The 25,756-nt window shown below is 52.6% G+C and overlaps 1 protein-coding gene across 2 annotated transcripts in view; it reads left to right on the forward strand.

Annotated features, from left to right (window-relative positions):
* The window catches only part of PCSK6 (proprotein convertase subtilisin/kexin type 6), a 169,790-nt gene that overhangs the window by 96,295 nt on the left and 47,739 nt on the right, over positions 1-25,756 (forward strand). For both annotated transcript variants that reach the window (XM_070358493.1, XM_070358492.1), the window contains exons 7-11: positions 8,221-8,393; positions 13,601-13,813; positions 17,202-17,302; positions 21,703-21,806; positions 23,868-23,985. In XM_070358493.1, coding sequence (XP_070214594.1) covers positions 8,221-8,393; positions 13,601-13,813; positions 17,202-17,302; positions 21,703-21,806; positions 23,868-23,985 — 709 coding nt within the window. The remainder of the gene's footprint in view (positions 1-8,220; positions 8,394-13,600; positions 13,814-17,201; positions 17,303-21,702; positions 21,807-23,867; positions 23,986-25,756) is intronic.

Consider the following 25,756-nt stretch of genomic DNA (forward strand, 5'->3'; position numbering starts at 1 on the left):
AGGCTCCTCTGTCCATGGGATTTCCCAGGCAAGAATTGTGGTAATTTGTATGTTGTGAGGAGGTGGCCCGTTTCATCTCACTTGTCACATTTATTTGTGTAGAGTTGTTTGTAGTATTCTCTTATTGCACTTTTGGTGCAGTAGAGTCTGTGGTTATATTTTGTTTAATTCCTAATGTTGGTAATTTGTGTCTTCCCACCCCCCCTTTTTTTTAAGTCATTCATACTTGAAGTTTACCAAGTTTTAGTAATCTTTTTAGAAAACCAGCTCTTTGTTATGCTTATTTTCTCTAGTGTTTTTCTGTTTTCAACCTCATCATTTTCTGCTCCCGTCTTTATGCTTCCTCCCTTCCTCTTGCTTTGGGCTTCGCGAAGTCTTTTTCTAGGATCTTGAAGTGGATGCTTCCGTTATTGATTTGAGATGTTTTCCTCTTCTCTGATGTAAACAGTGGTGCCATAAATCCCTCTCATAGCAGAAAGTTTAGCCATGTCTCACAGATTTTGATATGTTGTATTTGCCTTTTCATTCAGTTCAATGTTTGGTTTTTCCGTTGATACTTCCTTTTGGGCTCATAGATTATTTAAGAGCGTGTTGTTTTGTTTCCAGCTGTTTGGAGATGCTCTGTTCTCTTTCTGCCATTGGTTACTAGTTAGAGTCCAAGTTAGAGACCCTCGTGGTTGTGGAACACACTTGGATAGGAGTTCAGTTCTCCTAGATTCATTGAGGTCAGGGGTGAATCTATCTTGATAGTCTTATGCACACACTTGACAAGGATGTGTATTCTCTTGTTGAGTAGAATGTTCTAGAAGTGAGACCCTATTGATTGTTAGTAGTGATGAGTTCTTCCACATCCTTGCCAACTTTCTGTCTGGCTGTTCTGTTGACTATTGAGAGAAGATGCTGGAGTCTGGCAAGGTGGTACTGGCCCCCCGAATTGCCCACTTTGTTCTCCCCGTCCAGCCTTGGTGCCCTCGTCCTTGGTGTCAGACTCTGAATGAAGCCTGCTGCTGCCCACTGGCAGCCCAGAGGGGAGGTGGCTATCCCACCCACCTAACCCTAACCCCAACCCTAACCCTCTGACATGGCAGGACCTAACCCTAACCACCCCACCCCCTCGCCCATCCCGCTTCACCCTATCCCCTCACCACCACCACTGCCACTACACCCCCCGCCGCAGCCTCCCACCCCACCTCCTCTTCCTGTCCCTTGTTTTCCAGGGCTGTTACTGTTTTATTCGTTTCTTTTCTTGCTTCTGTTATTTCTAGGGCCCTGAGTAGAGGTGGACCAGGGGCTCGATTTCCCTTCGTCATCAGGCCAATCGGTATTTTTATTGTGATGGCGCTCAGTGCTGTCACTGGTTGCCATTAGTTACCAGATGCTGCACCAACACACATAGTCATCTGTGCATCTGGTCCTCAGAATGACGCTTGGAGCTGGGTGTTAGTACAGTTGCTTCACACCAGGCGAGACTGACAGTCAGAGAGGAGGCTTGCCTGCTACGTCTGGGTCCACACCACTGCTGCTGGCAGAGCCGACATGTGAGCTCAGGCCCCTGGTGTTAAGCCAAGGTCGGCCCTTTGCAGCTGTGGCTTCTGGTGCTGCAGTGGTGACCGGTGAGGACTGTTGCCACCATGCCCGTGAGGCGGCGCAGAGCAGATAGAAAGGGTCCGTGGTCCACAGTGGGCATGTGAATCCTTCTCCTTGGCTGCATTCACATTTCTTCCAAAGGTAACTGGGCCTTGCTTCTCTCTTCCAGCCTCATATGTTCTGAGCCGCGCTGTCCATCCTTCCTGGGATAACTCGGTCAACCTGGGAAGTCACAGAGAGAGGATGGCGAGCCCGCCACGCCCCTTTCTCCTCGCTGTCTTTATTCTCTCACTGTCTTAACCTTTTTTTTTTTTTTTTTAAATTTTAGCCCTGTGCTCAGTGTTCCCCATCACTCTGTCCCTGTCTGCTTCTGGTTGGCAGTGGTGGTGGGTGGGCTCAGACTTGCGCCCACCAGCCTTCAGCTCATCGTAATCAGTGTCTCACCTGCCAGGTGAGTTCCGGACAGAGCCCTCCTGGCTGGTTCCTTGAGAGCCCCTCCAGACATGGAGGGTGAGCCAGGCCACTGCATTGGGTCCTCCGGCCTCAGGGCCCCTCCCAATGTCCTGTAGGATGCCCACCCCACCCTGGCCTAAGGAGAACTTGCTGGGTGAGGTCACCTGTAGGGTGCGTGATGAAGCCCTTGCCTTTTTTACTTTCAGTTCAGTTCAGTCACTCAGTTGTGTCCGACTCTTTGCGACCCCATGAATCCCAGCACGCCAGGCCTCCCTGTCCATCACCAACTCCAGGAGTTCACTCAGACTCACGTCCATCGTAACTTTAGGGGGCATCTGGCTTTTGGTGAGTTGCTCCCCTGAGCTGATGCTTAGCAGGACTCAGACACTTCCCTGAGGCAGGATGGGGTCACCTGAAGCACAGCCTGCCCCTGGAGCTCAGCTCCAGCTCCAGCTCAGCAAAGCCCACCAGCCCGAGGGACAGATCCCCAGGCTGCTGGGGGGCAGGCGGTGCCCTGGAACTGAAAGGTGTCCTGCTCAGGCCTGGTGAAGGACAAAGGGCAGGAGCCTTTTCAGCCTGTTGACTGTTTCTGGGAAGTTCAAGTGCAGCAGCAGCAGCCACATTCCTGCTGGTGTTTTTGTTCCCTGTTTTGATGGGGGAACTGAATCATGCTTTTCCTTTCATAAACAGGAGAATGCTAAGTACATAACAGCTAAATTAATCCTTGCCCATAAATTAGTTCATTATGTTAATTCAGACTCACAGAACTCAGTCGCATTAGCATTTCCATTAAGCTGTTTAGGCTTACGAGTATTTTAAGAGTACAATTTAAGCTGCAGATTAATCTTCAAAGGCTCCAAGTGTGTTTTTAACTGCAGGAAAATTTAAAATCCATTGGGAGGTTTGGGGGGATTTAATGACTGTGGGTAGCACAGCCCCCACATTCTCATCAAAGGCCCCCACCTGCTGGGTATGGTACTCCGAGGCTGAGAGGAGCCTTAGGAAGGAGGAGATGGGCAGGTATGGCCACCATCCTCCCCAGATGACAGGTGAGCCGATTCTAGGCTGCATGTGCGATTCTGAGGTTGTCCGCACAGACACTGAGTGGAAGCAGTTCCACTCCTGAGGGCTTGTGAGAAAGATAGGCAGGGAGAGAACACAGAGCCTGTCCGAGCTGCGTGACAAGCCAATGGCCTTCTTGCTGGGTGGTGTGACTGTCTTCTTGCCACTGCCGTCTGGTCTTCATCAGAGGCCTGCTCAGGGCATCCTGTCATAGGACATACATCCTTCAGGGCTCCTCACATCCCTGCCTATGGGGCTAAGTCCCTGTCCTGCCTGCTGTCCCCTGTCCCATCCTGCCAGCCCTCATTGAACTACTTTGCTCTCTGGACCCTGCTCCCTGGTGCAGAAACCATGAAACTCAGTCAGGATTTCAAATCTCCAGCGCACTGCTGAGGTTCTTCCACTTTTTACTGTTCTCTGACAAATCAGCAGAACCTCATTATGAAAGAGTGACCTGTTTTGAAATAGAGTTTTCATTATTATTCAGATATGACAGGCCCACAGGTCAGGAGACAGTGGGCCCTGAGCAGAGTCTGTCACTCACAGTTCCCAAGAGGATGGGTCATGCTGCCATGGGGGACACATGGCAGGCTCCAGGGTCTCTCTGGAGGCAGAGGGAAGCAGTGATCTGCAGCCCTTATTGTGGTTTCTGCATAAAAGACAAGTGAGGAGGGGTGAGCAGGCTTAAGATGGACTAGTTTGAATTATTTCAGGGCTTGGGGCTTAGGGGCTGCCCCTGGTGGTCCGGTTCCTGGCCCTGGGGTGACTGGGGCAGGTGGAGAGTAACCTGAAGGTAAGACCCCCACTCCCAATGAAAGACATGCTTGTGGGGTGGACTCTGGATTGTCTGGTTTGCCGAAGGAAGACATCCTGGGGGCCTCCTGTACCATCTCCAAGAACTGGCCAGCCTGGGAGTGTGGGGGTTCAGTCCCTGCAGGGTCAGCAAGGCCTGAAGCATCAGAATACAGAAAATAAGAGACAGGGTTCATGCAAGACCTACTGGGAGAGGCCTCCTCTCAGGGGCCCAAGACGGTGCAGGACCCCAAGAGTTTACTGGACACCACTGGCTCCTGCCTCATTTCCACCATGAGGGATATCGGACTGAACAGGAGCCCAGGGAGACCTGGTGTGGTGGTCAGCTGTGGTGTCTGGACACTTCCTGTAACCCTGTGGCAAGTTAACATGTGCCTCCCAGTCCCGCAGACACGCCCCAGGTCTTAGAAGGAGGCTGTTCAGTGCAGGCATGTTTACATATCTGAGAATCTTATTTGTCTTGGGCCATAATGAGAGCAGAAGCCTTTCAGGTTTGCAGCATTTCTAAACAACTGTTGCAACCTCCCTCAGTCCAGAATGGCTGTTGGTAGGACAGAATATACTGTAGTTTTAGTGGAAAAAGAGAGAAAGATGAAATCAATTCTCTGTGGAAATTGCTAAAATAAACTCAGGATTAATGAACAAAATTTGTTGGGGAGGCCCATTTGTCACACTCAGGAAGCCACAATCTAATTTTACTTGCCGCTGTTCATTGCTCTTGCGTTGCCATTCATTTGCTGAAGGCAAAACACATTACCTCTCAATAGACAGGAGTGGGCCCACGTCAGGCTCCCCTTCCCTCCTCCAGACGGCCTGATGGCTGACTTCCTGTTGGGGAGAGGGAGGAGGGCAGGGGGTGTTCTTCCAATTGTCTTTTCCTTGGCTCACCAACAGAAACATTTTCTCTCGGCTCTAGAGGCTGAACGTCCAAGGTGAAGGTGTCGGCAGGCCTGGTTTCTTCCAAGGCCTCTCTCTAGACCAGCAGATAGCTGCTCATCTCTGTCTCCCTGTGGTCATCCCTTGGTCTGTGTTGTCTGTATTGGAATTTCCTCTTAGAAGGACACCAGGCCTGTCGGATGGGGGGTACACCCATGTGACCTCACTTCAGCTTAATTACTCCTTTAAGACCCTGTCTGCAAGTCCAGCACCGCCTGCCTCCCACTGGCCTGTGAAAGTGGATGGATGCAGGGCACTTGTAGGGGCGATGCAGTGGCCCTGGGTGGGTTTGCCCATCACACACAAGCCTGTGATTTGCATGTGCTGTGTGCTCAGTTGCTTCATTTGAGTCCGACTCTGTGTAGCCCACCAGGCTCCTCTGTCCATGGGATTCTCCAGGCAAGAGTACTGGAGTGGGTTGTCATTCCCTTTTGTAAATTAGGAGCAGGGGAAGGGAGGAAGGATGGGTCACTATGAGAAAATTGTGGTGGTTTTTTTAACTTCCTCAGGAAACTTATAAAATCAGTGCTTTCGTCGGGTTCTTCAGGACAGTGAGGCTGCTGTGGGTGCAGGTCAGTCTGTGGAAAGGTGACTGCGGCAAGCCCAGCTGTGCAATCTTCCCGGATGTGACTCTGCCAGGGGCTGAGCTGCCCAGCAGGCCCTGCAAAGCCCCCTCCCCATCCTCCTCGTCACACTTCTCCCACCTCATTCGCTAAATGGGCCCTCAGAGTGGACGGGTCAGCCCCGTGTGTCCCGTTTCCGGGAGCCCTGGACCCAGCCTGCTGCCCAGGTGTGGGCACACCAACAACCAGGACAAACCAAATCCAGATGGTTTGTCCACATTATTTTTGTACCTGACAGTTTATGAGTTTTTTTTTCATTAAAGAAATGATGACTGTTTTCTTCAGTTGGGCATTTCCAGAGAGCCATTAGCATTTAATGCTAATACCGGAACAGCAGGTCTCCACTGGAAATATTTACCTTTTCCTTGTTGGCAGCTTGTCAGTGTTGGGAAAACAGATGCTTAATTAAAATCTCAGTATGTCATGCTTTCTTCCTCACACATCAGTCACTCTTCTTCCAGGTTGGAGGAGGCATGTGAGAGGTGTCGGGAAGCATTCCGGTCTTCTGTTTTTATATACTTGGGGGATGTCTCCTGGCATCTTGTTCCTGTTCAGACATTGGCATTCCACCACCCATCCCTGGCCTGGAGAGGCCTGAGGGTGGCAGGCTACTGTCACCACCTAGATGGCAGAACTGGTTTGGTTTTGGCTGTGTGTATGGTCAGCGGGGTCTCTTGCCAGGAGAATCCATTGCTAAAGATAAGGACATGAAGAAAGCAGCTGCTTTTTTTCAGAAAGAAGAGGGCATCAGGGCCCCAATGTTATATTATCCTCCCGACTGCCCCAGCAGGTTTTGTGGAAAATATGGGCTCAGAGAGTGTGAGACCCTGGCCCAAGGCCAGATGCAGCTGGGATGTGATTCCACCCCTGGACTGTCGAGCCCCTGCTCTCTTCCCCCTGAAGCACTCTGCGCTTCATCTTGCCCCGGGGCTGCATCTTTGCCCCACGAAGCAGCCAGCATCCTATACTGGTTGTGGCCCCTCCTCAGTGTTCATGGCTCCAAGAGCCCCAAGGTCCCATCTGTGACACAGCCATGGAGACACGGGCCCTGGACACACAGACCGGAGACCGGGAGGCATGGTTTTAGGGGCCATGCTGACTGCTGTCAACCCCCAGAAATCAGAAAGGAGAAAGTACAGCACGGAGGGTCCATCCTCCACAGATGCTGACAAGCCCAAAGAAGATTCGGCTCTTACTCTATTCAAACCGAGAACCTCTATTTATCAAAAGACATCGTAAACAAAGTGAGCAGACAAGGCACTAACTGGGAGAAGGTATTTATAACATAAGTAACTGACAAAGGATGAATTCCCAGTGCACGCTGTGTTATTTAAGCCTGCTTCCACTCATATTAAAGCGCCCACTGTTAAGGCAGTGGATAAACTAATGCACATTTCTGGGTCAAGGCCTGGGTCAAGGCCTCAAGTGTTCAAGTTCATATTTTCCCAAGATGGAGGTTCATGTGTGTCTGTTATTTATTTAGTAGGCTTTGTAACTAACATGTGTACCAGGCTTTATTTAATAGGCTTGTAACGTGTGTACCAGGCAATCCTTCATGTGTCAAATAGTAAATGTTTTAAAAATAAAGGTAAAAAGTAGTTATTGTTAACAGCCCCTGGAGGTAGGTCTACTGCCCCGGTTTTTACTGATAGGGTCAGAACTAGCTGCTGACACAGTGGCCACTTACCATGTGCCAGGCACGTTATATGAACCATCTTTTTAGATGTTTTGGCGCCTCAGCAGATTTGACAGCTTTCATCACTGCGCATTGCAGACGTCAGAAGCTTAGGGAGATGAGGTAGCCCTGTGGTCACTAACTGGTTACAACAGGTGGTTGGGCAGGGTCTCCCTGGTGGCCTGCACCATGTTCCCCCTACCTTCCATGGGTGAGGGGCCTCCTCCCCAGGCCTCCTCTCCGGAGCTGGTGACAAGGTGTCCACCCCGCCCCCACCCCCCGTCCTGTGCCGTCACATCCAGGCTTGAACAATGGTGGCAGCTCTGCATCTTGCTACCAGACACCTGAGGGTCCAAACCGCTCAGGCAGCCATGACAAAATCTCACAGACCAGGCGGCCCAGACCACAGGCCCTTGTGGCTCACAGCTCTGGAGGGCTGAAACCCAAGTTCAAGGTGCCAGCCCACTGCTTTCTCGTGAGGGCCCCATAGCGTGGCAGCTGGCAGATGACCGCCATCCATGTTCTCACGTGGCAGAGAAGATGAGAGGCACGCTCTCACCGTCAGTTCTCCTGAGTCTGCTAGTCCTGTCCTGGCCCCTCATGACCGCATCTGAACCTCCTGAAAGTCCTGCCTCCAGATATGCTGGCATGGGGTTAGGGGGTCAACCCTGAGCCTGGGAACACAAGCCTGTGGTCCATGGAGGGTGAAGGAGTGGGGAGCAGGTGGAGCCAGCAGGTAAAGCAGTTTGCGTTGGTGTCTGCTCACTCTTGAGGCCATCCAGCCACAAGGAGCCGGACATCTGGTGACCTCAGCCTTCCCTCAGGCCTTAGCCAGGGCCCACGTGGCTGTGGGCGCCATCATTGAACCTGTGATGGTGCTCAGGTCTGAGTCCCTCTTGTTCTGCTGTGAATTTCTCTGACATTGTGTTCAAGCAGGGTTTCCAGGCTGTCAGGGCGGGAGTTGCTAGTGGCTGGGGTCCCAGCTGAGGGTGGGGCCCGATGTTGTACATGGGAACCCTGCCCACGAGGGGCCAGCATCCACACAGCTCTCACATCCGCCTGTGCTTTCAGGCATCCGAATGCTGGATGGAGATGTGACCGATGTGGTGGAGGCCAAGTCTCTGGGCACCAGACCCAATTACATCGACATCTACAGCGCCAGCTGGGGGCCGGACGATGATGGCAAGACGGTGGACGGGCCTGGCCGGCTGGCCAGACAGGCCTTCGAGCACGGCATCAGAAAGGTGTGGTGACCCAGAGCCGCGGTGGGAGGGCAGGGTGAGGGGCAAAGTGAGGGCTCTCAACAATTAAAAACCAGAAAGAATAAAGAAGCCAAAAACATAATATTAAAAGCAATTCTACAAACCCAAGACGATCTTCTCTGTGCATTGAAGGGCTCTACTTCTCACCCTTTAAGAGACGAGTAAGGGATCAGCTTCATGCTGGTTTGCAGTCTGTCATATTAAGTAACCAACATAGAAGTAAGGAGAAATCTTGTCATGTAGGTAGAAGTGAATAAATTTGAGGGACGTCACCGGAGGTCCAGTGGTTAAGACTTCACACTTGCAGTGTGAGGGCAGGGGTTCTGTCCCTGATCAGGGAAGCAAGACCCTACATACCGCTCCCCCCAGTTAAATAAATATATAAATAAATTTGAGGATCACACACACAGTCGGAGTGACTCAGGGAGAGCCCCGACACAGGATGAGGTGGGACCAGGGCTAGAGTGAGGGAGAAGTCAAGTGGGGGCTCAGGGTAGCAGCTACCCACGAAACCAGAGCAGAGGGACGTCATTTCATTACAGAGTTGCTGCTCCCAAGGTGCCTGCAGCTTACCTGCCAGCCCCAGGACTCTGCCTCGCAGCCTGACAGCCCCCATCTTGGGGTGTGCAGCTGGGTGGTGGGGGTCCTAGACTGACCGCCTGGCCTGTTAATGGGGCTCTGCAGGTGGAAGGGTGTCTGGGACTCAGCCCACCTGCCCACAGGACCCCCATCCTGGAGCTCTGTGCGTCCATCACAGGCTGTGTGCTCACCTGGCAACCCCAAGGCATCAGGTCTCCATGGTGCTCCCTCCCCGCCAGTGTGCCACCCAGACATTTAGGACATCTTGGGTGGAGCCCACCAGGGGCTGTCAGAGCAAACACCTGAGCATGGGCCTTCAACCCATCAGCCAAGGGGGGCAGAGGAGGACACCCCAGTCACTCCATGGTTGTCAGTTCTGGGTCCTTGTGAGTTAGGAAAGCTGGGGCAGAGGGTCCTAGGTCTCACAAGGAGGGGGCACAGTGGATTTCTGGGCGAGGACAGCTTCCTGGAGTAGACACTGGCCTGTGGTCAGTGTCCCGGTGGCCCTGGGTGGCCAGGCAATGCCGGCGAGGTTAGAGCTGGAAGTCTAGGCCTCCCGAGGCAGGGTTTATGCCTCTGACTTCTCCTGTGGGAGATAGGACAGTGGGGCTGGGTCAACCACATCTTATTATTTATATACTTTTACCATATTATTAAAGTTATTATTTTATCATAAACTGTGCACCATGACTAAAGTGTGGTCAATACATAGTTAACAAGTCAGATGGTACCAGTGGTTGTCCTGAAAGCAAGGCTTTCCACCCTCTGCACCCCACCCCGCCCCCCTCCACAGGCCCTTGTTGATGATTTCCTTTGTCTGAATAATACAATCTGGTCACTTTTCTGGATGTGCTGAGTTTGGTCACTTTCTATCTATTAATTCCCTTCTATGGGGCTGGGGTGTTTGTCTCCTGAAACACCCCCAGCCCCAGACCCCATGGTCTGGTGGCTCCGGGCCACGTGATACTGTACACAAGTGTGAGGCTTCTTATTCTGCCCTCTCTCCTCCCCGGCCACTCAGGGCTTGAATGTCTGACAAGTGAGTGACCAGAGTGGGGCTCCGTTCTCACGTCCCTCACAGCTCTGTGCTTACCCTGACACTCATGAGACAAAAGAAGAGGGGAACAGGTAGACATCAGCATGTCCATAGCTACACAAAGGACACAGACGTCTTCCTCTATCCTCATGATCCTGAGGAGATGTGCAGGCTCTTCAGTCAGCTCGGCGAGTGGCCGAGCTCACGGGGTGCTGGGAGGTCAGGCGCGGGCACGTTAGCCGCTGCCAGATGCACAGATCTCATTGCCCCAATTTCCAGCATCCCTCGTGTGCTGGGTCATGTGGCTCTCACTCTTGACACCAAGGGGAACCTCCTAAAATTAGGTGTAAGTTAGAGACCACTTTTATTGAATGGAAGATGCTGCTTTTTAAAGATATTTTCTTTATTCACATACTTGGTCACACCAGGGCTAAGTTGTGGCACATGGGCAGTTTAGTTGCAGGTGTGAGCTCTTAGCTGTAGCATGTAGGATGTAGTTCCCCAACCAGGGGTCGAACCCGGGCCCCCTACATTGGGAGCGCGGAGTCAGAGCCACAGGACCTCCAGGGTCGTCCCTGAAGATGCTTTTTGAGAGATGTGAATCCTGAGTGTCGGCCATTTCTATGAGATGATTTCTAAAGATTCTGAGAGCTGAGGACGAGCTGTTTCCAGGAGACAGGCTGGTTGTCTGGGCCTGACCTCTCTCGGGTGTATAGGTGAGCTGTAGAGAGTGGAGTGTCGGGGCTGTGAGGGCTCCGCATGCTGAGTTCTGAGCCACGCTGGCCTCATTCAGCCATCAGGAGTGCAGAAGCTGCAGAGGGACCGCGTGGTTCCTGCCACTCGTGTCAGTTTCCTGAGATACTGAGGTCACTGCATTGTTTTTTTTTTAGTCTTTCTGAATAAAATATGTCACATAGGAACCTTAAATTGCAACTGTCAGAAGCTGTCACTGAAAATCCTCCTAGAAATTTGATGGTCTCAAACCAAACCACATTCTTCCGTCTGTTTTCCTCCTTGATGCCCCACTTGTCACCTGCAGCCTCCCCTGTAAAACCCGACTGCATCTTTGGTAGATGGTGCAGGTTCTGGTAGGCACCATCAGATGCTGTACTTTAGCATAAAGAGGTGTTGGATATTGGTCCTCATGTGGCTGGTCACCCAGAATGGGAGAGTCTACCACACTGTGGCTGAAGGCACTGGCTGGGTCCAGTGCCTAGCATTCACTAGCATTCCACACCCACAGACGAGCCATCTGCTTCCCTGGCAAGATGCCGAAACACATTCTGAGGAGCGGAGGTGGTGTCTTCCTGAACAGAAGTGCAAGTTCACGGCTGGGGTTGACACGTCCTCACCCTAGAGCAGGGTCCCCATCTCCAGGATCTGATGCCTGATGATCTGAGGTGGAGCTGATGTAATGATAATAGAAATAAAGTGCACAATAAGTGTAAGGTGCTTGAACCATACCAAAACCACCCCCACCCCAATCTCTGGAAAAATCATCTTCCACAAAACTTGTCCCTAGTGCCAAAAATGTTGGGGACCACTGCCCTAGAGCCTCCACCCCGTGGCTTCCAGGTGAACAGAAGATGTGGAATGTGAACACACAGTCCTCAGAGACAGCTTGGACGTTCCTTACACCTCCGCCCTGGGTGTTTCCTCTGCCCCGTTCCCATGCTCTTTTCCAGGAGACTGTTCTCAGAAGGGAGAGAGGCTCTGGATGCTCTGACGCCTGTGAGAACTCAGGGGTCAGGGGTCCCTGCAAAGTACAGGGTGAGGAGAGGCAAGTTTTTGGTATTTAGGCCTCTGTTGTTCGCCAGCATCACTGGGGAGCTCATTAGAAACACAGACTCGGGCTTACCTGGACCAGCCAAGCACATACCTGCAACGTAGTGAGACCCAGGCATTGTCCTCTCACATGTGAGCTGTGTAGGTAGTGTGAGCAGTGTGGGCCATGTGAGTAGTGTGGGCGCTCATGAGTGTGAGCGGTGTGGACACTCACGAGTGTGAGCTGTGTGAGTGGAATGGGCGCTCACAAGTGTGAGTGGTGTGAACAGCATGGGCGCTCATGAGTGCAGGCCATGTGAGTGGTGTGGGCACTCACGAGTATGGGTGGTCATGAGTGTGGGCACTGTGGGCACTCATGAGTGTGGGCGGTGTGAGTAGTGTGGGTGCTTACAAATGTAAGCAGCACTCTACAAAGCAGGAGTAGGAATGTAGCTCCCACTGCCTTTGATCAGTAACCTGCAGTGTGGTGAGGACTGAAGGTGAAGGTGTCCAGAGATGATTCGCATGAGAGAATCAGAGACAGGCTCTGATTGAATTTCATTCGGATTCTTACTGCTTTGTATGACCTTTGTGTGTGTTACTTGCACAGACAAACCCGTGTCCTCAGTCCTTCTAGCAACTGCCCTTTGTGCTGGCCACTGGGACAGGACTCCCCAGAGATGTGTGAACAAGAGTGGATGAGGCAGCTTTGTGCGGGGGGCTGGGCTGTCTTTCAAGCCCCAGGTTAGAGCTGGCGGGAATGTTGGAGTGAAGACAAACCGGCACAAGAGGGCGGGCCTTGGGGTCCACTTGGTCCACATGTGGGGTGTCCTGGCGCCTCCGGGGAAGGTGGGTACCTTAACCCAGGTGGCCTTGGGTGCCAGGGTCATGTGTCTGCATCCCATCAGAAGCAGGGCTTCAAACAGCTACCAGGGTTGCAGGATTCCTTTGAAAGCTTCCTTTAAATTGGCCAGTAGTTGGGGAAAGCCTGGGTTTCCTCCTGCATATTTGGATGAGGGGGTAGGGGGTGAGGAGCCTGGGGCGCCTGCCCATCTGGAGACGGGTGTTGGCTCCACCCTCTGAGGCCAACTGCACCCACTAGCAGGTCCTGCCTTTGGACCAACGGGTCAGCTCCATCTGGCACTGGTGTGCTTGTTCAGCTGGTGTCTGTGGCTGGAGGAGCCTGGTTGGGCCTGTGGGTGAGGATGGAGCTTGGCCAAGCTGGCAGTCTGAGCGCTTCAGTGTTGGCCCTGTGGAGGCCCTGGGGCACTCTCCTAGGATGGCCCTGGGCATTCTGGCACCTGGCCCTTGACCCATAGGTCCTGGGCCACCTGCTTTTCGAGGATCTTGCTCCCCAGGAAGGGTGCATCTGCAGCTGGTTTTGCAGAACCTTCATCCCCTCCCTCCCAGGACTAGCTCTTGCAATTCAGAAAAGTTAGACTCATCCATCAGCTCCCATGTCAGCGTACGTGGGGTGCAGTGTGGTGTTTATGACCATGGGTTGCCACAGAGGAAAGCACTGGCATGGCCCTGGGACAGGACAGGTCAGGTCACGGGAGGGCCTGCATCTTCCCCTGAAGAGCAGGGAGCACTCCTCAGTACCGTCCAGTCATTCTGATGGGTCCAGAGTTTTGCCAAGGACTCTGTTAACATCAAGAGGAAGCCCAGAAACTACACACTCGGGGCCCCCATCTGGTCCAAGTGGCATCCTTCTGAGTTTCCTCCTGGGGGAGGTGTGCTGGGCCAGGCTGAGACCAGCCAGCAGGGGCGTCCAGTGAGGGCTGACACCTGTCCCCACCCTCCCATCCAGGGCCGGCAAGGCCTGGGCTCCATTTTTGTCTGGGCATCGGGGAACGGCGGCCGTGAGGGGGACCACTGCTCCTGCGATGGCTACACCAATAGCGTCTACACCATCTCCGTGAGCAGCACAACCGAGAACGGCCACAGGCCCTGGTACCTGGAGGAGTGTGCGTCCACCCTGGCCACCACCTACAGCAGCGGGGCCTTCTACGAGCGCAGAATTGTGAGTCCGGAGAAGGGTCTCGGGGGTGGGAGGGGGATGCTCCTGCCCCTGGTCTCATGAGTCCTCAGGGGCCCCAGGGAGCGGTGACTCCTGCTCTTGTCCCACGAGGCCTCAGGGGGCCCTGGGGAGTGGGGTCTCCTGGTCATGGTCCCATGAGTCCAGAGGGGGTTCCCAGGGGGAACGGCTCCTGCTCCTGGTCCCATGAGTCCTCCCGGGGCTCGAGGAGGGCAGGGTTCCCGGCCAGGAGGCCGTTAGGGCAGTTCGGACTCAGCCTCATTCAGCCTCGCCATCAAGGAACTGGTTGTGCCTGGAGGTAAACCCCAGGCCCTTGGCAGCCTCCCTCGGACCCTGCCTTTCTAATTTTGGCACAGAATATCAATTAAAACCCTCTCTGGCTCGGGGGGTCTAAAAATACCCTGTAAGAATGGGGTGCATTCTCACCACAGTGTCTTTTTTTAGCTTTCTAAATTCTGCGGTCACATTGCTTGGGGTCCAACTGGCCCGTTCAATTTCCACGTGTAAAACAGAAGGAGAGAAAGTCTTGGCTCTACGCTGAAACATTTTAGAAATCCAAGAGTCTTGGGTGTTCCCTTCCTCACAAAAGGACTTTTCTACACCCTTTAGGTTGAGAGTGGTTTTGTCTGCTGCAGTGGCTTCAACGAACATAAATCAGTGTAGTTTATCTTTTAGAAATAGCTTTTAATTTAGTGTATGGGTAAAGTTCATGCTTGTTCCTTCCCCAGGTGCTTTCATACTTTAAAAAGGTAGGAGGGGAGGGTTTCAAGTTGAAGTCAATGCAGAATTGAAGTGCACAGTCCTTAGGATGGTTTTTAGATGTCTAAAAATGAGACCTTGGAGCTGGCCAGGCGTGGTTTAACCTGAAAACTCCCTGGCTTCTTTTCATTTCTCCTGCTGCCTGGCCACATCTGTAAATGTTATTTGCAGGCACATTTTTATACTTTCTTGTGGGAGCCTGAGGCTTCCCATTGCCCACTGTCCTCTGCAGTACCAGGAGGATCAACGGTCCTTCTGCTGCCAGCCTGGCATTGGCCTTGGCCAGCTCATGAAAGTACTCATTAAGTTGTTAACTTTCCTTTCTGCTGGAACAGGCACCCCTGGATGGGGCTGAGATGCTGAATGGTGTCCTGTTGCTTTAAATATCTAGCTGGTTTGAGCTTGGACTTAGGACCTGTCAGAGGCCTGGGCTGGAGTAGAGGGATGGTGCAAGCAGGGCTTGCAGCTTTGTGTGCTTAATGAGTCACATAGCCGGTGCATGCGTGTGTGTATGTGTGTGTGTGTGTGTGTGTGTACATGCATGAACACACACCTTAGCTACAGAATGCCTGTATTCCTCCGTCTCTTCATGAAGAATTCTCTGAGCCCTGACGTTCAGTAACTGTGTGTCACTGGGCAGAGGGCGGAGGAGAAAACAGTGGGCAGCTGCTGTCCAGGGCCCTTCCCTGGTAGCACGGGTGGCAGGTGATTTTGTTTCAACTCATCCAAGGCAAGGTGTTTGCTCTGAGTCCCTTAGAGACCCAGCCAGGGGCGCGCCCTGTGCTGGATGCTCGGCAGCCCTTGTCTGTGTTCGGGCAGGCGTCCGACGGCAAGCATAGCTGGGGCCCCTGTCGCTCTCGTGCACTGAGTGCCGACGGCAATGACTGCCTGGTGCTGAGACGGCACCTGTCCCTCCTTCACACTCTCATTACCCCGGCCACGCCATGCCCCAGCAGCACAGAGGGTCTCAGGAAGGGGCAGCCCACCCTGGCTCCACTATCCCCTTCTGCCAGCCAGGGGAGGCTCCTCTGCTCACACCCTTTTCTCTGAGGCTGCAGAGCTAGCCCCAGGCCTGCCCTGCTCTTGGAAGCTCGGTCTTCTGCCCAGACACCCCCATTTCCCTCCTGCCAGTTTGGACTGAGCACAGGCATGTGCCAGGCACCGGTGTTGCTTCCCCAGCAGCCCTGGGAAGGGTGTGTCAGTAGCCCATTGGGAGGAGGATCCTGGAGTCACAGGGGGTGCATCCTCCTCGCGGTGCCCTGACCTCTCCAGGGTCGAAGAGGGGGAGTAGGCTGGTCTCTGCCAGCACCCCATGAGTCTTCCTATGTGTGTGACCCGCGCGGGCTCCCTCTCTCCGGGTGATGGTCGACCTCGCTGAGCCCTGACAAAGGAAAGACACTGTTTGTAAGAGGCTCTGGACTCTCCCCACAGGGGAAATTCTTTCTCAGGGATTTGCAGATGGGTGGCTGGAGCCTGGCAGTTACAGGTATGTTAGTCTCCTGTTGGCACCATAACAAATGATCCCAAGATTCCCAGCTGGAAACAGCACAGCTGGGCCATCTCACAGCTCTGGGGGCACAAGTGCAGCAGCCTCCACGGGCCCATTTTCTGGGCCTTACGAGGCTGAGTCCAGGTGTCAGCTGGGCTGCGTGTTTTCCATAGGCTCAACAGGAGGGCCTGTCCAGTACGCATCCTGCATGTTGGCAGACCTCAGTTGCTTGTGGTTTTAGGACTGAGCTCCCGTCTCCTCATGGGCTGGCTGCCGAGGCCAGTTCCTGGCTGCTGTGGGCCACCCACCTTCCTGGCTTGCATCCCCAGCATCCTCTCTAAAGCTAGCAGCACAGATCGAGTCCTTCTTGAGCCGCATCTCTCTGACAGATGTAAGGGCCTGTGATTACATCGGGCCTGCTGGATCATCCAGGATAAACCCCTGACTTAACAGCTGGCTGGGTGGCAGCCTTCGCTCCATCTGCACTAGCATGAGGGTCACTGCAGGGCCAGCCCCCCTCCTAGCACAGTAGATGTCTCCTACCTGTGCCTCCATGAGGTCACCACCTCAGTTCAGGGGTGCAGTCGGGCCGTGCCATGGTGAGACTCAGAGTCCGTGCCCTGCCCAAGGGTGCTCTGCATGTAGCTCTTGCAGCAGACAGGGTGGGGGCTTTGGGACACTGCCAGCTACGAGGAGGACATCCTGGTAGGGGTGGTCTGTGACCTCTGACCCATCCTCGGCCTCTGGCTCACAGCAGAGATGCTCTCTGGGCCACCTGGCGCCTGCGTGTCTTTTACACTGCTCTGAAGTTGGGGTGACTTTGGGGTCATTGATGGGGGCCCTGGCAAGCAGTCTTGCTGTGGAGGCCCCTCTGTTTCATTCTGTCTCTCCGTGGAGTCTCAGGGTACATCTGCAGAGGTGTGGGTGTGTGGCTGCGACCCCATCTCCCCACCCGACTGTCAGCCTGTTGCTCTGGGGGGTGCCAGATCCATGGAAACCTCTGTCCCTGAGATGTGTCTGCGTAACACCTCTTTCGTCCCTAGGTCAAAGTCAGCCTGCCTGGGGCAGTGTCCTGGGCAGCCTCTGACCCGGCTGCTTGCTTTCCCCACCTCCCCTCCCCGCCAGGTGACCACGGACCTGCGTCAGCGCTGCACAGACGGCCATACTGGAACCTCGGTCTCGGCCCCCATGGTTGCCGGTATCATCGCCTTGGCCTTGGAAGCAAAGTAAGTTCTTACCTGCCTTCCCTTCTTTACCTTTCTTCTTTTTTAAAAAGTGTTTAATGTATCAAAATACACATAATGTAAAATTTACCATTTAAGCCATTTTAAGTGTGTAGTTGATGAAGCATATTCACTGTTGTATGATTGTCTCCACCACCTCCTGCAGGACATCCCTCTTTGTCCAAACAGCTCCTGTCCCCAAAAGACAGCTCTGCTGCAAAAAATCACACAGACAGAGCTTAGACAGGAGATGCTCCGTCTCACAGTCCCAGGGCCCGAGGTCTAACTGAGTGTCTCAGGGCTGGTTTCCTCTGAGGCCTGTCTCCTTGGTGCGTCACCTTCTCCCCATGTCCTCACGTGGCCTTCTTTGAATGTGTGTGTTTGTTGTTCAGTCACTTAGTTGTGTCTGACTCTTTATGACCCCATGGACTGTAGTACACCAGGCTTCCTTGTCATGTATGTGTTTAGATCCTTTCATAAGGACACCAGTTACCCTGGATCACGGCCTACCGTATGGACCCCATTTCACCTTAACAACCTCTTTATGATCCCATCTCCATAGGCAGTTACATCTGAGGTCCTGGGGGTCTGGTTTCCACGTGTGACTTTGGGGAAGGGACACAGCTGGCAACCACAGCTGTGTTCTCTGTCTTTGAGTCTGACTCCTCCTGGCTTTCAAATGAGTGGAGTCACAGAGTGTTTGTCCGTCACTCAGCACAGTGTCTTCCAGGTTTGCCCATGTCACAGCAGATGTCCAGATGTCTTCCTTTTTCAGGCCGTCCTTAATAGGAGTCAAGAGGCTCCTTCCTGTCTCTCCCTTTTTCAAGCTCACAGCCTCCTGCCTTCATAGGGGCACAGGGAGCTGGTGGGTGCAAACCTCAAGCCTGCACTACACCCCAGATCACACTTTAGGTCAATACAGCTGCCCTCTGTCAAGGGGGTTCGTGAGTTGTGATGCTTTATCTGCTTCAAGCCACATAAAAACCCCCAAATTGCCATGTGTTGGATGGGTCCACTTTACATACGGTCATGGAATCAAACAGGTTTTAGTTTAAACATCAACAGTGGCTCCCAACAACAACCTGTGGCTTTGAAGGAGTCATTTGCTGCAGATGAGATTGTAAGAAGTTGTGTTTGGGTTGCTGAGTCCATCTAATTATGTGTGTTTTGTTTGTTGATTCACATCAGGAGAAAAAGCATAAAGCTCAAATGCTACCCATTTTACAAAGAAACAGGTATGTTTAATTTTCAGGCCAAAATTTTAACTTCTGTGTCCTGGGGCTCATTTTAAAATACTAAATAGTTACTTGTGTGGAAAGTTGCATTCACATACTTAGTGATTCATTGTTTTATATTTTCTTTCCTCCCTTTTTGGAAACATGCAAGGAATTTTGTTAGCTGAGGATATATAGAAAACAAACCCTGTTTTGTGTCACTTGTTCCATTAAACCTGGCCTGTGGACTCACGAACTCCCTGATCGCTATCTCCTCATCATTGTAGCCCATCCTCAGAATTTTACAGATGGCAGGCATCACTGGACACAGCGTCCACTTAGAGCGTGTAAGTGCAAGGTTTGGTCAAGGGAGGAAGGAGCTGTAACGGGCATGCTGCCAGCCTCAGCTGAGGGGCTTTGGAGGCTCCAGGGCCAAGACTGCTGCTCATGTGTGCAGTGTCTTCCTGGCAAAGCCAGGTCGCCCAGGAGAGGAGAGAAGCTCTCCGGCAGGAGGCTAGCAGGCAGCACATGACAAGATGAAGGAAGAGCCTAGTGTGCGAGAACAGCCCCGAGGGTCAGCCGGGAGTTCAGGGCCATTTTGGAATGTCACATCAGTCCCTTCTTCATGAGAAACCATGTCCAACACCATTTCTTAGATATGTTTTCATACAACTGTGAGTGCGGCTTTATTTCTATCATCAGAAACGAGGTGAGTTTCCCCCTAGGAAAATAGTTTCTCACAGCCTCCCTTTCTGGACTCTCTGTCATCAGCACTGAAGCCCAGGCTTCCTGGTGCCTTATGCTGAGCTTCCGGGGCGAGGGGAGGCATTCTGCATCTTTGTGGGCCCCATGGTCATGAGCAGCTGCTGCTGCTGCTGTGAAGTCACTTCAGTAGTGTCCAATTCTGTGCGATCCCATAGATCGCCCATAGATCAGCCCACTAGGCTCCGCTGTCCCTGGGATTCTCCAGGCAAGAACATTGGAGTGGGTTGCCATTTCCTTCTCCAATGCTTGAAAGTGAAAAGTGAAAGGGAAGTCGCTTAGTCGTGTCCGACTTGTAGTGACCCCATGGACTGCAGCCTACCAGGCTCCTCCGTCCATGGGATTTTCCAGGCAAGAGTACTGGAGTGGGTTGACATTGCCTTCTCCAGTCATAAGCAGGGACCAGCCCAAACAAGCAAGGATGGGCTGTGGCCGCATCTGCCATCTGGACTGCAGAGCCTGTGCCCAGTCTTTCTGTCAGGGGGAGGAGTCTGTGCCCACCCTCACTGCCAGAGGGTGTGGTCTGTGCTCCCTCTCCACCAGAGGGCGTGGTCTGCCCCCTCTCCACCAGAGGATGTGGTCTATGCCTGGCCTCTCCACCAGGAGGTGCAGACTATGCCCCCTCTCCACCAGAGGGCATGGTCCGTGCCTTTCCTCTATGCCAGAGAGTGCGGCCTGTGGCCCCCTCTCTGCCAGAGGGCATGACCTTTGTCCCCTCTCCACCAGAGGGCATGGTCTGTGTCTGACCTCTCCTCCAGGGGGCGTGACCTGTCCCTAAACTCTCCAGCAGGGGTCATGTCCTGCACCCGGCCTCTCTGTCAGAGGTGTGGTCTGTACCCACCTCTCTGCCAGAGGACATGGCTCTGGGCATCTGGGGCCGCAGGTCCTCCTCTGACAGTGAGGCTGGCTGTGGTCCTCAGGTGGGGCCATGGATGAGGGGATGGCAGGTCAGCTTGTGCCAAGGAAAATCTGGAAACTGGACCAATGGAAGCAGTTGCGATGAGGCAGCCAGGAGGCCAATATCTGGCCAGGGACAAGCACAGTGGAGAGAATGTGGTGAAGTCAGAGGAGGCCAGGGCTAGGACCGGGGAGTGAGAGCCCCCAGGGAGGATGACACACCCCCCCAGGACCCAAGCTACAGATGAGTGTCTCGCAGGTAAAGAGGGGACATTTGTTGGGAAAGTAAAACAGTGCAGCTACTGTTAAAAAACTGTAATGACTCCTCAAAAAAATTAAAGAATTACCATGTGATCCAACAATTACACTTGTGGGTGTGCACCCACAGGGATCAAAGCAAGGGTTCAAATAAATGGTTTTATGGCCATGTTGTAGCATCGTTACTCAATAGCAAAAGGTGGAAGTGCCTCAGGCATCCATCAATAGATTAGTGTGGTCTGTGCAGCCACAGAGAAAGAAGGAGACCTGACCCCTGCAGCAGCAAGGGCATCACACTGCATGAACTAAGTCAGTCACAGAGGGTCAAATCCCACATGACTCCACTCGTATAAGGCACCTGCAGTCCTCGGATTCACAGAGATGGAAGGTGGTGGGAGTGGGGGCCAGGGATGGGAGGAGGAAGGGGGGTTAGTGCTTGATGGGTGCAGAGGTTCGGTGGCTTAAGATGATCAAGCTCTGCAGGTGAACGGTGGTGATGACTGCACAGCACAGGGAATGTATTTAATGGCACTGACTGTATGTCTAAGAACCATTAAGATGGTGCATTTCACGTTATGTATGTTTGCAAACACACAAAGAGCAGGCAGTTGGAAGGATGTTTGTGAGGACTGGTCAGGCAGGTGCTGTTGAGGAGGAAATGTCGAAGACTGGGTCTGCTCTTGTCGGTGACGCAGTCCTAGCACTGTGGACAGAGGGGTCTTGAGAGCTTGTGTTGAGAAGTGTTGAAAAGGCAGGCAAGGATATCTTATCTGCATTTTTGGTAGTAGGCCAGTGTTCTTTAACAAAGTGCCTGTACTCCACACCAGAATGCATATATCGTAAAGGTAGAGTATCTAGAATCTCAAATTGTAATGTGTGGCCAGTAGTCCTGGGAGTGGGGTAGGGACAGGAGATGGCTGGCGTGCCCCAGTACACAGAGCACTCCCTCACGGGGTGCAGACCAGCCCAGGTTTTCCCACCACGTGCTAACACACAGTGCCGTCATCTCATGGATTCAGGGGGATTGTGGCCCAAGGCTGGACTTTCCCCAGGTGTCAGGTCACCTGCTGCACCATCTTATCTCAGGCTTCGAGGATCAAAATTGATTCTTGACCGAGAGGGTGTGACATCTACCCTTGCCAAGTGGTAGCGTCTTGAGGCCTCCTCAAGTACAGGAGCGAGGCCAGCCCCCAATGCCCCGCCTCTGATGGACCTGGCGGTCGGCATTGCTGACTGATGTGAGTGCAGCTGTCTGTCCTTGTGTCATTGCAGCAGCCAGCTGACCTGGAGGGACGTCCAGCACTTGCTGGTGAAGACGTCCAGGCCGGCCCACCTCAAAGCAAACGACTGGAAGGTGAACGGTGCCGGTCATAAAGGTGCGGCCGAGACTCGGGGGCTGGGCAGGGCCAGGTGCCATCCGGGCAGAGCCTGTGGGTGACCTTCCAGAGCCTGTATGGGGGAACATGGATTTCTCACCAAAAAAAAACCCAGACGACAGTAATTGTGTGTCACAAGAATCAGGAGCGCGAACTTAGTAGTTTAAGCAGAGTACCTACAGTCACTTGAGTATTGGGTTCCCTAAACCTCATGACCTTTGCCACGTCAGGGGCCCCAGTACCGATACTGACTTCATGGTTCTCTTTAAATTTTTGCCTATTTTTTTTTACACAAAGGAATATATTCTAAAAGAAAACTGCATTACATCTCGTCAGTCATGTGTGTGTGTTATTAGCTCAGTCGTGTCCCACTCTTTGTGACCCCATGGACTGTGCTCCACTGGACTCCTCTGTCCATGGAATTCTCCAGGCAAGAATACTGGAGTGGGTTGTTATTCCCTTCTCCAGGGGATCTTCCCGACCCAGGGATCAAACCCAGGTCTCTTGTGTTGCAGACAGATTCTTTACCACCTGAGCCACCAGGGAAGCCCCCCAGTCAGTCATGGGCTTGATGCCAATCATAATAAATGAAGTTTGCTTACATGCCACCTGAGGGCAACTTGCACTCTTAGCCCTGAGTAGCTTTCCCTAAGTTTCCACATCTGTGCAGTGAAGACACTGAGACGGTTATTTGAATTCCTTTCTAACTGTAGAACTTCTGTCAGCAAGTCCTTGTGTTTTAAAAGGGCTGTCTGCCATCACAGCTTGGGGCTGACCCAGGTACCGTGAGCTCAGCCCGTGGTCAGGCTTGCAGCCAGGTATGTGAGGCCTCTTGAGCAGGTGGTGATAGGAGTATGCTCCTGGATTTGTCTGTCTTGCTTGTTACCAGAGACAGTTGAAAATGATTTACATTTAGCCATGGTATATTAAGGAGAACATTTTCCCTTTTCTTAGGGTCAGATCCAACTATTTTGACACCAAGCCTGACATTCCTCTCTGTAAAATATAGGTCAAGCATTGTCACCCCAAGTTCCAAGAGACATTCCTTTAATGAGGAGGTTGGCTGGACCTGATGCATCCTTGTCTTACAGGGATGTTGGTGGTAATGGTTCACTGTAACAGGAGCTGACCTACATTTCAGTTTTGGCCTAATTAGTAGGAAAAGGGGTTGTATCTAGTTTTTAACCTTGCCTCCTAACTCTGAAACTCCCCTGCATGGCCAGATTAAACACTGACTCAGGCCAGCCTGTGTACTGGACAATGCTACTTTCCCCGGATGCCCTGGAAATTCCCACAGGAAAAGCAAATGGAAAAAGAGAAGAGCGGAGCCTTGTTTGATTGTCTACTGCACGCATGTTTGCGTGAGCCACAGCATCTTGGGTCTTGTTTTTCTCATCTGGTTCAAGACTCAGGGAGCACAGTTCAGTTCAATCGCTCAGTCGTATCTGACTCTTTGCAACCCATGGACTGCAGTACTCCAGGCTTCCCTGTCCATCACCAACTCCCAGAGCTTGCTCAAACTCATGCCCATCAAGTTGATGCCATCCAACCATCTCATCCTCTGTTGTCCCCTTCTCCTCCTGCCCTCAGTCTTTCCCAGCATCAGGGTCTTTTCCAGTGAGACAGTTCTTCCCATCAGGTGGCCAAAGTATTGGAGTTTCAGCTTCAGCATCAGTCCTTCCAATGAATTCAGGACTGATTTCCTTTCGGATGGACTGGTTTGATCTCCTTGCAGTCCAAGGGGCTCTTTTGGGAGCACAGATGCCAAGAATTCCCTTTAATCTAAAGAAACTGGTCCTCATCTAACAGAAAGAAAGTTCTAGACCCTCCCAGCATTTCTTTCACTTTGCACCCAGACGGGACACATTTTCTGGCCCTCACTCCTGGTCTGAAAGAGTTCTGTCCAGAGAGTAAGGCTGCCGGGACCCTGGTGCATCCTTGTGGGGGCAGGGGCTGCAGCCAGGGCACTCTGGAGCTGGCTGTGGCCCCTGCAGCTATGAGGGGACAGAGGCAGCCATCCCTGGGCATGGGGGGCTGGGTCTGAAGGCCCTGTCTTTTCAGTTAGCCACCTCTATGGATTTGGCCTGGTGGATGCAGATGCCCTGGTCGTGGAGGCCAAGAAATGGATGGCAGTGCCCCCGCAGCACACCTGTGTCGCCATCACTGACAAGAGACCCAGGTGAGCTCGGCTCCTGCACATGCACTGGGCCCTGCTGGTGGGCATTTGGGGGGTGGGGGGTGGGGGTAGATGTTCACACGTGCATTCCTGTGCTTGTCGATGGGGACACATGTGCGTGCGCCAGTGTGTGTGTGTGTGTATGTGTGTACGTGTGTGTGTATACTTTCGTGCATACACGTGTGTGCATGTGTGTGTGCACACTTGTGGTGCGTCTGGATATGTGTCTGCCTTTTTTTCCTGTGGATTATGAGACAGGTAGAGGAATCGCTTCTCACTCCAGGACTGTTTCGAGGCCTTTCACTGTCGATGTCGTTCCCTTTTATCTGTTGCTCCCTCAGCCTGAGCCCCTAACGAGGACTGGAAATTCTTAGCGTGTATTTAGCGGAGCTCCCGGAGGAGGGCACTGCCCTGCCAGCGGGGGTGACGGGCAGCAATGGCACCTGCCCCAGGGTCCAGGATGGCAGCCCTGCTGCTCCTCTGTCGCAGGCAGGGTCTGGTGTCTAGGGAACACCAGTGTGTCGCTGTGTTTGGGCTCCGATGACTGGAAGGTTTAAGCGCTGGGGTTTAACCTGCCTCGAACCATGTTTCGCAGAGTCCTGACTTCACCTTCCTGCCAAGGTTGAGCACTGCCCTTTGTGTAAGTTATTCTCAGTCAGTTGCATTTGTTCATTAAAATTTTTGTTTTAAAATTTTCAGCTGTCAAGTAATCAAAATGGCAAGAACCCTGTTCCATTAGGCTCAGATGATCCTCCTGAATTCTGCGTTGCCACTGTCCCTTTTACCCTTTTTTAGAGTGTTTCTCTAGGCCTTAAAATCTGACGAAGAATGGAAGAATGAGATGCATTCTTTTCTAGCATTTATAACCTTTGGAAAATGTGTGTTTTTTAAAAAAATGATGAGGTGATTGCTTTGTCAACAAATATAGATCACTCTCTGAGGTCGCCTTTTCCTTGAAGGCATCCACTTCTTATAATATGCCCTTTTGCGATAAAATTTTCAGAGAAGTACTTTTTGTTGATGCCTTGTGTGCAGTAGGAATTCAGAAAGTATTTGTTGGATGAATACCACACAGTGGGAGCTTTGGAAAAATTACATTTCCCTCCTGATGCTGATGGTGAAGACTGACTGTCAGCTCGTCCCTCCAGGCCTGACCAGCTGGTCGGCCAGCAGATAGGTCTCACTCTTGACGCTGGAAGGCATCGCTTTCTCTGGGGAGCCTTAGACTGTCCTATTCAGAAGAAAGTAGAAGGTTCCCTGAGCCTGAGGAGGCCTGTCGCATTCTTCCGCATGGTTGGTTGGGAGATGCCTAGCACACAGGTCCTCAGGCTCCAGGTTATGTGACGCCTGCCCGGGGCTGCGTCCAGGCTGCAGCCCTTCCCTCCCACTGGCCTCCCCGTCGGGCGGCTCCTGAATGAAGCATTCTTCTCCTGCCAGAAATAGTTTTAAGATGGGAGAGTGGTGCCTCGGTGGCGCAGGGTTGTTTTTATTTTTATTTTATTTTGTTTTTTAAGTGCTGGTCCATGGAGTCTAGACAGCACGGGTGGAGGGGCGCAGCCGTCACACACAGTGTGACATTGTTTCTGTCCTTTGAGGAGGGAAAGGCCACATACTCCAGCGGACAGGAGAGTCGCACATGTCTCTAAGGGAAAATCGTCTTTGCGTTCAGCAGCCTTAGCCTCGCAGGACTAGTCAGCCAACCAGCTGTCCGACACCACAGACTCAACTACAGGTTCGGTTGTCCCCAGGGACGTGAGGGCAAGGACACAGACAC

Source organism: Bos mutus, chromosome 21 (assembly GCF_027580195.1).
Source record: "Bos mutus isolate GX-2022 chromosome 21, NWIPB_WYAK_1.1, whole genome shotgun sequence".
NCBI classification, from domain to species: Eukaryota; Metazoa; Chordata; class Mammalia; order Artiodactyla; family Bovidae; genus Bos; species Bos mutus.